Genomic DNA, 13,227 nt, shown 5'->3' with positions numbered 1-13,227 from the left:
TTCCAGGCGGGAGGCTGCATCCCGGACCCCCAGGCGGTCCACGTCCCTCCCACCTGGTCGGCTCCGATGGGTTCCGAGCACCCGTTCGCAGCTCCTGCGGGGCCCGCACTCTGGCACCACCGCGGGCAGAGCAGATGGGCTACAGCGAGGAATTAATCCTTTTCATCTTCTGTCTCTTCAGAGAGTTTGGGGAATGAGACCCCCTCCCAGCCCAGGAGAGGAAGTCAGGGAGAGAGGAGGTGGGAAGCCTTTTCCAGCCTCAAAAGTCAAGGAGAATAAATCGTGGCCCCCCCAGGAGTCACTTGAAAGGTAGAGAACCCCTCATTCCCCTCCGCCCTGGTGCCTGTGCCTTTGAAGCCGGCTGGAGGCCCCCGCTGGTGCCCGGCCATGCCCCTCCGTCCCTCTGGCTCTGCACAGACCCCTGCCCTTTCCCTTCCTTCCCTTCCGGTTCCTTCTGCCGCACATCTGACAGGTCTGCCGCGGGGCTGCTTCCCCAGGGCTGTGATGGGGAGGGAAGGGGTCGCGTGCCTTCGGGGCCCCTGCTAGTAGCTCTGTACCCATAAGAGAAAGGTGAACACTCTGGGTGAACACATTAGGAGAAAGCCCCTTCTCCAGGGGACCCAGCCCCGGGGTGCTCAGCCCTGCAAGCAGGAGGAGGTTTGGATATCAGCCCTGAGACCGTGGGTGCAGAGAATAGCCTGCACAGCCGCGGGGAGGCCCCGCAAACCTACCTGGCTCACAGGAGACGGCCCGGCGTAGGGCAGGGCTCGGCAAGCCTCTTCGGCCGAGGGCCAGAGAGCAAATACATTAGTCTCTGGTATGTTCTCAGTCCCCACTGCTTAACCCTGCTGGTGCAGCCCGGAAGTCGTCGCAGACAATACAGAAATGGATGGGGCTGGCTGGTTTGCAGTCAAACTTTGTTTATGGGCACCAAAATGTGAATTCCATGTCATTTTTGCGAGTCACAAAATGTTATTCTGCTATTCTTTTTTTTTCTTTTTCCCCCAACCATTTCTACAAAATAGATGCTGGGCTGGATTTGGCCCACAGGCCATCTAGTCTGCCAACTCCTGGTGCAGGGGAAAGAAAAGGGTGTCAATTCCTGGCCTGCCTGGCACTTGCTGGCTCTGTGACTTTGGGCAGGTGACTTGCCCTCTCTGAGCCTCAGCTTGCTTGTCTGCAAAATGAGGATACACATATCTCCCTGGGAGGACTGGATGAGGCTTAGCATCGACTTTTGCAAAGCGCCTGATACAAGGTAGATGCTTGTAAGTGGTAGTCCCTTCCTTCCTTCCTTCCTCTCTTCCTTTCTTTTTTTCTTTCTCTCTTTTTTCCCCTGTGGCCCCACTGTAAAGGAGCAGCTGAGAAGCCCAGGGCAGACTTTGTGGACGTGTGTATCAGTTGTGCCACTGAGTTGTTCAACTCAGGCCTTAACCCTGAGCCTCGTGTCCCTCCTGAAAATGGGGGCTGTCTCAGGGATCCATTCCAACACTAATCACACGTAAATACTTAACAAGAGAGAGCAGCTGGGCCAAACCCTCCACTGTGTTTGTGTCGAGAATCTTCTGCCAAGGGCAAGAAGGAACGTGTTTTTCAGACTAATGAAATCTCTCCGAGGGCGAAGGCAGATTCAGTGAAACGGTCCTTGTCGCAGCCTGAGCTTTGTGCGCCGGGGCCACGGGCAGACAGGGGTGCCGGCTGGGTGCAGGACGGGGCTTCTGGGAGACGGGGGACCCTGGTTTCTCACTGCCTCTGCCCTGGCTGGCTGTGTGGCCTTGAGAAGAGCACGTCCCTCTCTGAGCCCCCGTTTCCTCATCTGTCAGAGAGAGCTAAAGCTTCTAGCAGCCGGTGCTGCTCCCGGGAAAACGTCAGTGAGTCACAGGGCTCTCTGTTTTGGGGTGATGCTGTGTGTTCATTAAACCTATAGCGGCTCTTTGTGGCTTTGTCAGGGGACAGGGATGGGGTGTGCTTGAGACCTGCTGGGCATTTTAGGGTGTCTACAGCCCCCCTGAGGCTCTCCTGGGGTGTGAGGACCATTTGCTCCCTGTCCAGAGATGGGCAGGGAGGAGGAGGAGTTTGTCCCACCTGCCAAAAAAGTGGCAGGTGGCTCTCCTTGCCCACATCTGATCTTACAGGAGGGTGCAGCCTTCGGGGAAGACCGCAGGTTTTAGGACTCATTGGTCTGTGGATGAGTCACAGGCCTTCCTCATTCCAGCACATGTCACTGTCACCCTGGGACAGATACTCTGGGTGGGCGGCAGGGTTGTGCCGGGTGCCCAGAGGGTTCCAGGAACTTGTCCTTTCCTCACTGACTTGGGAAATGCAGAAAATTTATAAGGATTTTATTAGCATTGAAATGGAGCATTAAAATTGAATGTCAAAGAGAAACTCCATTCCTGTTACATCTCACATGACCCCTGAAGGCACGCTCTGCCTGCCCTTTCTGTCTCTCGTGAGCAGATGTGGTCTTAATATCATAGCAACCAGAGCATCCACACGTGGAGTTCCTCAGCAGGTCTCTGTTTCAGGAGCTGCTGAGTCCTACTGATTCATTCATTCATTCATCCCTTAGCGCCACTTCCCGGCGGGAGGTGGGAGCAGGCGTGGAGGGGGCCGCTAATGGAGCTGTCGGATGAGCAGGGAGGGGATGAACCCAAAGCCTCATTGAAGGGGTGATGTCTCAGCTGACTCTGGAGGGACAAGCAGGAATTTTGTAAGCCAAAGGGCAGAGGTTGGAGGCACCATTCTCAGCAGAGGAGTAGCCTGTGTGGACACTGGAGGTGGGGGAGGCGAGGAGGGAGAGGAGGGACCCACAGGCAGTGGTGGCCGTGGTCTGTTGAGAGAACCCTGGGGGCTGACCTCCCCATTTTGTTGGCCAGCCGACCGTGGGCAGGTACTTCCTTTTCTAAAACTTTGTCACCATCTGCAAAGTAGGATTGATCATTCCAGCCCCTCCCTCCCAGGGCAGGGGAGAGGGCCAAGGGCATTAACGCCTGTGCTGGGGTGGAAGCTCAGGGCACAGGGCTGAATCCACTCAGGTGCTCGGGTGTCAGGTCTTTGTTTCATTCTGCTCTGGGCGCCCACAGGCCACCATTTCACGGATGGCGGGAAAACGTCAGGGGATCGCAGTCACTTCCAGTTGTCAGCATGGTGACTTTGGAGTGTCTGAACAGCAGCCCCTGGCGGTTCACTGGTGGGGGAGGGGGTGCATGGGGAGCCTCAAGATTGACTGCAATGCTCCCCTATTGTTGTCTTGTGCCCTTGTCTCCACATTATTTTGGCTATTTTCAGCAACCTTGTGATGAACATCTCCATGTGGAGAACATTTTGTTTCTTTCAGATTATGTCCGTAAAAACTGAATTTCTAGAACGAGAATGACTGGTAAAAGGGGAGGGATATTTTAGGCTTTTTGTTACAAGTTGCTTAATTGTTTGTTAGATTGGCTGGACGGGCTCTGAGGACGCCAGCCACATCTGAAGGCACCACTTCCTGGGAGCCACACCGGGGGAGGGTCCTGGAAGTGTCGTGAGGGGGGCTGATCAAGGCAGAGGGTATAGTCAAGGAGAAAGGGTCCCTGGCATTTAAGGATGGACAGAGGGGCAGGGAAGAGGGGAGAAGAGCCTTTGATGGGGCTGAGGACTAACCCTCGGAGAGGCGAGCCCCCATCCAGGGCATGAGCTGTTCAGAGACTACAGAGCAAATTAAGTCTCAAATCAAAAGGACCAGTCTGGGGATGCCAGGCCCTGAGCCCAGGATACAGTGCCAGACCAGGATGACCTGGGGCAAATGGCAGTCTTTGACCCTCAATTTCTCATCTATGAAATGGGCGTGACCCTTTGCCTGCCTCCCGTGTGTGGGATGGAATGAGTGATGGGAAGTGACTTTGAGAGTTGCCTCCAGTATGTGGGTTCTTTTCCCATGAGTACCAACTCGTGTGAGTTGGCAGGAGCTATGGGGTTGCCTTTGGTTTTAAAACGACATTCCAGAGTCTCAGGGAGAGGATTGCGCGAGCCAGCTAGTCTCCAGTGGAGGTTCCTGGAGGGTGGGAGCAGGGAGCGCAGGATCTCCTTGGGACTGGGGGCATCTGAGCATGACCCAGATTCCACGTGTATTGGACAGGGAAGGTGGGCAGGGAATCTCCGTCTCTGCAGGTGGGCCAGGCTCGGGCCTTTCAAGACCCCACCACTTATTTGCTGTGAGTTCCTGGGCAAGTGACTCAAGTTCTCTGGGCTCAGACTTCCTCATTCATTGGAAATAAGAGTATCAGAAGTCTATCGTCCGTGTCACATAGATAGTGTGGAAGTTCAGTGTTAAGTACCCTACCCATGATGGCTTTCATCATGTTATTATTCTGCCATCTTGGTCATGAAGCATTTAAAATATGTATGACCGATAAAATGAGCAATGGCTTCTGCACCACTCAGTCCTCCCCATGCACACCCACTGACACTCAGATGCACACAACCCCATGCACACTCAGGCACTGGCACACACAATCTTGGGTGTTCACACACACACACACACACTCATACCCTGAGCTACTTGAGACCAGCTACCTGGCCCTGACTATTAGCCCTCAGTCCTGCTCTGTTGTATTCATTTAGCCTGGCTCCCAGGAAGGAGCATGCTGCCATGAGAGGGGAGCAGACCTCGGAGTCAGCTGTGGATTCACATTTGAGCTTTGTTACTGAGTGACCCAGGGGCATCACTTACTCGCCCTGAGCCTCAGTTTCCTGGTCTGTGAAATGGGACCCCTGCACTTGCTTTAGAGTGCAACTAACTAGAAAAAGGATGCCGAACAACCCCACGCATAAGCGCTCAGTAAATTCTCCCTTGTCAATCAGTTGCTCTTCATTCAGTACAATTCACAGATGCCAGTTCTTTGCCAGGCCCCACGGGACTGCTGGAGTCACAGACAAGCCTCCCTTCGAGCTCTGGGTTGTGGTCCCAGGTTGTGACCCACCAGTGTTCCGGGGTGTGTGCCCTGGGAGGCTCCTAGTAAAGATCCCTTTCAGGAGCCTAAACCCTGACCCTCACCATCTCTTTCCCATGCCAGGAGGAAAAAACAAAACAGGACAATTGTTTGTGGCTGTCACCTATTAACCAAGTCCCAGGGGGCTCTGAGGGTGCCTTTCTTGGATACATTTCACCTTATTTGGCATGAAAGTGAACTTTGTTTTTGCAAAGCTCCTTCAGGAAGTCTTTGCCTTGCTCTTGAAGCTTGAAGGACAGAAGGAGAGCTCCATCTATGGACTTACAATTGGGCGCCCATCATCTCGCCCTGGCCCTCCACACTTCAAAGCAGACCCTGGTGCTGGCAAACCTTCTGTGTTTACTTCCAGAAAATTATGAGAAGGCCACGAAAAGATCACTTTTCTCATGAGCAGAGGGCAGAAGTTTGGTCATTTGAGCCAAGTTCTAGGTTAATACTGGTTTGTGGTAGAAAACAAACTTCTGTGATGAGGTTACTGAATGTAAGTGTGTGTGCTTGATGCACCTGAGGCCAAACAAACTGAAACGGCGTTTGGAGCAGAAAAAGGTTTATTGCAGGGCCAAGCAAGGAGAATAGGTGGCTCCTGCTCAAAACACCCGAACTTCCTGAAGGGTTTCGGCAAAGCATTTTTGAAAGCAAAGTGATGGAGGGGTCTCCCGGGGTATGTGATTGGCTAGTGCACAGTTCTCTGATTGGTTGATGGTGATCAATCCTTAGGTGCCAGAAAGTCTGGGGGCCACGTGCTCATGATCATCGAGTAGTTCGTTTCTTCCTTTCATTCCCTGGTGGTTTCAGCAGCTGAAAAGCTCAGGAAATAGGCATCAGATACTGGCATCTGGGTAAGTCAGATAGGAGCTCCAGCAGAGGGTATGGGGGAGGGGTCTGTCCCTGTTTAGTTACAAAGATAGCGCTCCCAAGAGTGGGCTATAGGTAACTTGGCATCCTGAAATTTCCACCTCGTAGCTTATTTTACGACAGCTGGAAATTAGAAGATGCTCACCCCTGATTTTGGCAAAAGCTGAAGGGAAGGTGATGACACGTGGTGGCTTCTGTCTGGCTCCCAGGGCACTAGAGAGCCACTTTCCCTTTCTAAGCATCTCCACTTCCCTTTCCTCAAAAAGGAGAGCAGAACAGTGACCCAGTTTCCAGGATGTCAGAGAAACTGCCCATCTGGGGGGTGGCGGTCCTCCCAGGTGGTTGGCTGTGGGATTCGCGAGGGCCCGGGTTCAGCGATAAGCCACGACTTCAATACAGAGTTCCTCAAGTTAATGGCTGTACCCATTGTGGGAAACAGAGGGGGAGGGAGCGGAGGAGAATCTTCTGGAATCTCTAAACATTTCACTTCCTCCTGTCTCTTTTCACGGCTTCCACAACTTTGAACCTGGCTCATGACCATTTGTCAGATGAGGAAGTGGGATTCTGTAGGGAGGCGGAGTTGTCTGAGACCCAACAGCAGGGGAGCGAGGGAGCCTCAAGCTGAGCACAGGACTCCTGGTTCCAAATCCCACATGTTTTGTTACTGAGTCCAAGCTTGCACTGCTCTCCACAGGACAGGCCAATAAATAGAGAGACAAGTTATTGGGGCAAGGAATAGTGACTTTATTCAGAAAGCCAGCAGACCAAGAAGATGGTGGACTGGTGTCCCAAAGAACCATCTTCCCCGAATTAAAAATTCAGGCTTCTTTTATACTAAAAGGGGAGGGGATGTGGTTGGTTGTTGCAAACTTCTTGGTGTCAGAATCCTTTGTTCTTGCAGCTGCTCAGATAGGTCAGGTCATGATGTTCCTGTAAATTTCCAATAAGACAAACATTATTTTCTGTTCTGCAACTCTTTATCTCTATATTTATGGAAAAGAGTTGTACCTTTAAAGGTCAGAGCTTTGAGAATGGGACATCCTGTGTATTTCAGGACATAGGCAACATTCTTAACTTGTAACAGAAGCAATAGGATACAAAGGTTAAATTAAAAGGAACAGCTCCAATATGAAGTCATATTTGTTCTTCCCTGTTAGACTTTGTCCCAATCATCCTAGCACAGGGCTGGTGCTCAGGAGGTATTGGCTGAAGTGGTAAACATCCCTCACTGTTCTGCAGTTACTGCCCACGAGGCTCTTTGGGGCTAGTAGCAGTGGGAAGGTAAATATAGAAATAAAGCCAAAATGAGACACCACACATGGGGTAAGGGCTGCTCAGCAGCCCAGGAAAGTGCTTCTGCTTCCGATGATCTGTGAGCTTGGGAAGTTGGAAGATGGGAGAATCACGATCTACATTGAGACGTACTGGGTTGTTCATTCATTAGCTCATACACACTATTGAACACCTGCTATAAAGTTGGATGGTGGGGTGGGTGAGGAAAGATCCAACTCCTGCCTTTAGTCTGGGAGACAGACAGACAGGTAAATTGATGGTTAATCCAAGGAAGTAAGTGCCTCAGCAGAGGGGCTGTGGGAGCCGGGAGAGAATCAGTAACCCTGGGAGACCTCAGAGATAGCTGCCCAGAGGAGGGGATGCCTGAACGGAACCTTGAAATGGAAGTAATGTTGCACAGCAAAGAAGAAAATAAAGGAATTCAAACAATGGGAATGACACGTGGAAAGGTGCAGATACAAGAAACAGCAGAGTAATGTGCTGTGGTGATTCTGTGTGATCATTTGTACTATAAGCCATAGAGGGTGATGGAAAAGGGCACTGGCAGTCACTATGTAGTCCTGTGAGGTAGCTGTTATTCATATATTTCACAGATGAGAAAACCAGGGTTCAGAGAGGACCTGAGCAGGGCTTCTCTTACAGAGTAGCGCTGAAACTGGGTCCTGTCCCCTGGTGGCTGATCATATAATAGCATCCCCCTGTGGAAAGACTGAGATTCAGATTCAAAGAACATTTATTTAGGAATGTTGTTAGTCAGGACAGTGTTAACGGCCAGTAGTAAAAACCCAGTTAAAAGAGTCTGGGCTTGGTGGAGGTACAGAATTGGTTTATAGAATTGAAGAAACTAAGTGTAGCTTTAAGCTGGATTCAAGTGCTCAGATGCCATCATAAATTTGTCTTTCTCCAGTTTTCAACTCAGTTTCACCCTGTGTTGCCTTCATTTTCAGTTAGTCTTGCCGTGGTGCCACCAGCAGCACATCTTACCGTCTTAGCAGCCCTCATGGAAAATACATCCCTCTCTTCCTGTTCCAACAGAAAATTCCAGGCTTAAGTTTGATTGGCTGGATTGGGTCATGTGTCTGCCTCTGTACCCAGACCCAGAGGCAAGCCAGTGAATAAGAGGTCAACCCCACTTCACCCACACAGACAAAGAGTGGGGAACTTTGGATCCCCAAGAAAAGTCAAGGTGCTATTACTCAGAGAAGGGGGGTTGATGATGGGAGGGTGGAAATGAGATGTTTACCATAAGCACTTACTGAGTGACAGACACTATTATGTGCTCTCTTGGAGCCCCATTAACACCTCCTAGCCTTAAGTGTCAGGGCTCAGGGACAAGATGAGCCATAGGGCCATGAAGGGAGTCAAGGAATATTGAACCTACTAGTATCCCTAAATGTGTGTAATGTAATAGATTCTACTGAGTGTGGGAGTCCAGCTTAGTGTCTCAACCCAACGTACACTTGGCATGGATGGCAAGCTAAGAAAAGGAGGAAGGGCTTCATGCCTGTGGACGTTATTAAGTTAAATATGCATGGTAAAAAATTTTTATAAAGGGATTGACATTCCATATGGTAAGAAGGAAAGAAAATGAGAGAAAAGGCAGTTTAAAACAGAGCAAGAAAAGACAGAGGGGAATTTTATAAAAGATGGGTCAAATATAAAACACAGGATCACGCTGAAGAAATTAGTCAACATATATTGGTAATCACTGTACCTGTAGGTCGGATAAGCTGATCAATTTTTTTTAATGCAGATGGTTAGATTTGATGTTTTAAATCCAAAGAAGTATTTTTACAAGAGCCAGACTTAAGGAAACAAAAATGTTGAAAGTATAAGGAAAGAAAAATAAAACATTCTGGACAAATGCCAACCAAAAGAAATCTAAGTAGCTATATTAATAGCAGACAAAGTGAACTGTAAGCAAAAAGTATTACTGAAAATAAAGCTGGCCACCATATTTTCAAAAAAAGACTCAAATCACCAGAAAAATTCTAAACTTGTATGTACCAGATAAACTTGCTTCAAAAAGTAAAACTGATGAAGTATAATTGACAGAACTACAAAGAGTAATTAATCATTAACATCATACACAAACAGTATTAAGAATGAAAGGGAATATTAATACAGATTTTGCAGCAATTAAGAAAGATATAAGAACATTGTGATCAGTTTTATGCCAAAAACAAGGGAAAACTCAGATGCAGTCAACAAATGCCTAGCAAAGCAGAACTTGCCAAAACTGACTTGGGGAGAAACAGAAAACCTAAAGGGTCCTACAACCATTAAAATTAAATAAAATGGATGAAGCACCAGTGCTGCTGGGTTCTGCCAACGAGTTCTACCAAACGCTCAAGGAACAGATCCCTCCAGTACTCCACAAAATCCTTCAAAGGAGAGAAAAAGGGAAAACACTCCTATTTATATGATGAGACCAGAATAGTGTAGATTCAAATATAAACATGAGAAGGGAGATGATAAAAATGAGAAACAACTCAGTGTCCATCAACCGGTGAACGGATAAATAAACTGGAGTACCTTCCGTGGTAGAGCACTTTATGTCAACGAACGTGAGCTGCAGATACATGCATCAACACAGTTTAATCTCAAAAACATAATGTGAATCAGCAACTAAAACAAGGAAGCTACAGGGGGAAAAAAATCTTAAAACATGAGCCCATTTATATAAAAATAAAACCCAGGCAGAATAATACAATATATTGTTTAGGGACACATACATATTTGCTGAAACAAGTCCGATCCTGGTAAATTCTGTTTCTTAACCTAGAGGTGGTTACACTGGTGACCATTCATATTCTTTAGTATTTTAAGCCACGCATATGTGGTTTTTGATGTAGTCTCTCTGATGTCTTTCATTTAAAAATATTTAATGACAGCATCGACATGTAGCAGAGAGATGTCTGAGAAGGGGGTGTACCTGAGATGTTTATTTTCTTTGTTTCGTTGGTCTGTATGTTCTGAATTTTGTACTATGCACATGTGATACTTCCATAATAATATTATTTCAAGTGATTTTTAGAAGAAGGGAAGTCGTTATTTCCTAGCCTAGGGCTAGCTTTTCTTCACTAATTTCACTAATTTCAGCACAAGTCATTTTATCAGACTTCCATCTGGAGTGACAATCCAAGGGTAGCTACCTGCCTGCTCGGTCAAATATGTACACTGCTGGCACGGAGAAGGACCGGAGCCTCTGACGTGCCCGGGCTGCGACCTTGAGGTCCAGGTGAGGGTGGGGGTTCTGGGGAGGGAGGCGCTGGCCAAACCCACAGGGGGAGCATTGGCTCAGCCAGAACGTCCCACGCTTCAGCATTGGCTGTGGCTGCTGGCTGTGTCCTTGTTCACAAAGGCCGACAAAGTCAGGCACCCAAATCTGCATCTCCCATCTGATGGACTCTTCAGGGGAAGCACAGGCTCTTTCCTCTCTCCATGGAGAAACAAGCTTGAGTCTTCTGGTGGCCAGATGACCTTAGCAGATGAGCAGAGGCCAAGCACGAGCTTCATGCGACACCCAGAGGACCCGCGATGGGTCTCAGGACCACGTGAGGGGTGGCTCCTCTCTTGAAGCTGGAAGAGGAAAGCTACCACTCCAGTCGAGACTAGGTAGCGTCTGTGGTCTTAGAACTGAAGCCAGATTTTGTCCTGTCATGGAGGTGACCTGGGGCAGAGTGCCCAGGGACAGCAGGCGGTGCTCAGCTTTTCCCGCTTTGCGGCAACGGTGAGCGGGAATGGGCGGGGCTCACCACAAACACTTCCCAAGCTACAGCTGCTTGCAAACCCCGTTCCCCATGCAATCCATTTGCATTCTGTGCGCTTAAATCTCTACACCACCTGGCTGTTTTCACTGAAATACATTTATAAGAAAACTTTGTATCATCCCCATAAATGGAAATGCAGTATCACTCATGGCAAATGGAAAACACTTCTGAACACAGATACACTGACACAAAGCAATGCCACCCAAGTCTGGTCAGATCCCATTGCCTGATTAGAGCTCTGAGCCTGCTCCCACTCCCAGATATAAAGGCAGAACTGCGTGCTGGATGCTGAAAACACAGGCGCGCCACGCTGCCTTTCCCTCTGACCTCAGAAAGGCTTGAGAAAAAAAAAAAAAACAATAAAAGAACCCTCACTCACTGAAAGTAGTAGAAGAGGAAGGCAGGTCAACCATCCACATCTTAAGCAGAGGCAACAGGGCAGAGAATTTTGTATACTTAGAAGTGGGAGGGAACTTCATCTCTCTGAAAATATATGTCAAACACTGGGCGTTTGGCTAACTTACCTTTAGTGACCTTCAAGCAGATTGACTCAACAGCCATTAACTTGAGGACCTACTATGTGCCGGCCACATGGTAGGGGTTTGAAAGGCAAGTGCCATGTCTTCAGGGACCACACCTTCTCAGGGCGAGACAGGCGTGTTCACAACTGGTATTAATGCGGGGCTGAATAAATCTTTGTATCGTCTTCTCCCAGCCTTCCCCCAACTGATGCGAAACACGATGTAGATGTTCAGGAATCGTTTCATTAAGACTCAGAAATAGCAAATGTTAATTGGGCTCCTACTATGAGCCAGGCAATGTGTGGGATACTTTTACACATATCTTATAAACTTAATCCTCTTAAGAATTGGAAGGGTGGTTATTTTTACCTCTATTTAAGGATCAGAGAGGTTAAGTAACTTGACCAAGGGCACACAGCATGTTAGAAGTTGACTAGGGATTTAAAAGCATCTCCCAAATACTCCCCTTGTGGGGTGAGGGAAGAAGTCCTTAATGCACGTGGATGGTCCCCTGTCCCATCCCACCGCACCTTTCCCAGGGCCTTGCTCAGTGGTCACCCCAGCCCTGACCTGTGTTTGTGTCTCCGCAGGAGGCTGGCGCTGTCCTGCACCACGTGCTCAAGCAACCTTCTGAGCTGCTGCAAGAGCCTGTGGGGGATTAGGTTCCTCCAGAGACATGTGGGAGGCCCCTCGGAAGAGCAGCTGGGGAAGCCGCTGTCCAAGGAGCCCCCGAGAACGCTGCCTTCCGAGGCTGTCTAGCCTCGGCCCCAGGACACTGAACTTACTGCTCCTGGTCACCAACATTTGACTCCTGGAGCCACCAAGGACCCAGCAGCCCCCAAAACCATGGAAGACACACCCTGGCCTGAATCCGGGGACTTCCAGAGCACACGACCGGCTACGGGGTCCTCCGGCCCGGGGTGGAGCAGCCGCCTGTTCTGCGCTCAGCCTCCCCTCCCCAGGTCTGCTGAATCCCGCGGGTTCAGAGCTCACATTGGTGCTGGCCCTGGGTCATGAACAGAGACGCGGGGCTTTCGGGGTTGTGTGCACGGGCGTGTGCTCGGACGTGCATGCGCAGGAGCACACGTGCCCTCTGAGCACAGCCGAGGGTGTTGCCATAAAGCGTTAGCCTCTCACTCCCTCCCGAGTTCTGTGGGATGATGAAGGGGAGGATGGGAGGGGGAGGCAAAGGAAGGGAAGGGCATTAGCCTTTAATGAACACCTGCCGTGTGCCAGGTACGCCCTCTGCATGAGCACACATAGTCCTTACCATGTGCGGCAGGGATCACTTTATAGGGAAACTGAGGCTCAGAGAAATACGGGGCCGTCCCTAAGGCCACTCAGCTAGAAGTGTGCCTGGCACGAGGGAAGCACTTGAGAAACTGTTGTTGAAGGAAGGAAGGAACGAACGAAGAAATGGACAAACAGGATGATGGGTGGAAAACCAGGCTTCAAGCCCATGCTCTTGACACGACATTAAAATTGCCTCTCAAGAGAGGCCACGATATTTCCTTGACTCAGGTGACCCTCTCGCTCTCACCGCCCAGACCCGGAGCCTGGGGCTGGGAGGGTCCCTTCATGCTGCAGTACAGATCCTCTCTGGTGCTTTCCATCCACAAGGAGTGGCGTGGGGCAGGCCTGCTGGGGAAAGTGTGCGGCAGCAGGGAGGGACAGGTGGCAGCGGGAAGGGGGCACGACAGATGTGGGTGGGGAGGTTGGCCCCCCAGCGCCCTCTGCTGGATGCGTGACATTGGGCGCGGCAGGGAGCGCCCCTGAGCAGCTCTTTATTCC

The 13,227-nt window shown here is 49.9% G+C and overlaps 1 protein-coding gene across 4 annotated transcripts in view; it reads left to right on the top strand.

The window, feature by feature from the left end:
• The window catches only part of HRH2 (histamine receptor H2), a 43,288-nt gene extending 30,345 nt beyond the window's left edge, over positions 1 to 12,943 (top strand). For 3 of the 4 annotated variants that reach the window (XM_072947207.1, XM_072947204.1, XM_072947206.1), the window contains exon 3: positions 12,027 to 12,943. In XM_072947207.1, the coding sequence (XP_072803308.1) occupies positions 12,027 to 12,195 (169 nt within the window). In that variant the 3' untranslated portion in view covers positions 12,196 to 12,943. Of the gene's footprint in view, positions 1 to 181; positions 310 to 12,026 lie in introns of all 4 variants that reach the window. The other variant, XR_012063069.1, reaches the window with a different exon arrangement.
• Positions 12,944 to 13,227: the final 284 nt, after the last annotated feature.

Source organism: Vicugna pacos, chromosome 22 (assembly GCF_048564905.1).
Source record: "Vicugna pacos chromosome 22, VicPac4, whole genome shotgun sequence".
Taxonomy (NCBI): domain Eukaryota; kingdom Metazoa; phylum Chordata; class Mammalia; order Artiodactyla; family Camelidae; genus Vicugna; species Vicugna pacos.
The sequence above is the reverse complement of the archived record's forward strand: the minus strand, read 5'-3'. Positions and strand labels throughout refer to the sequence as shown.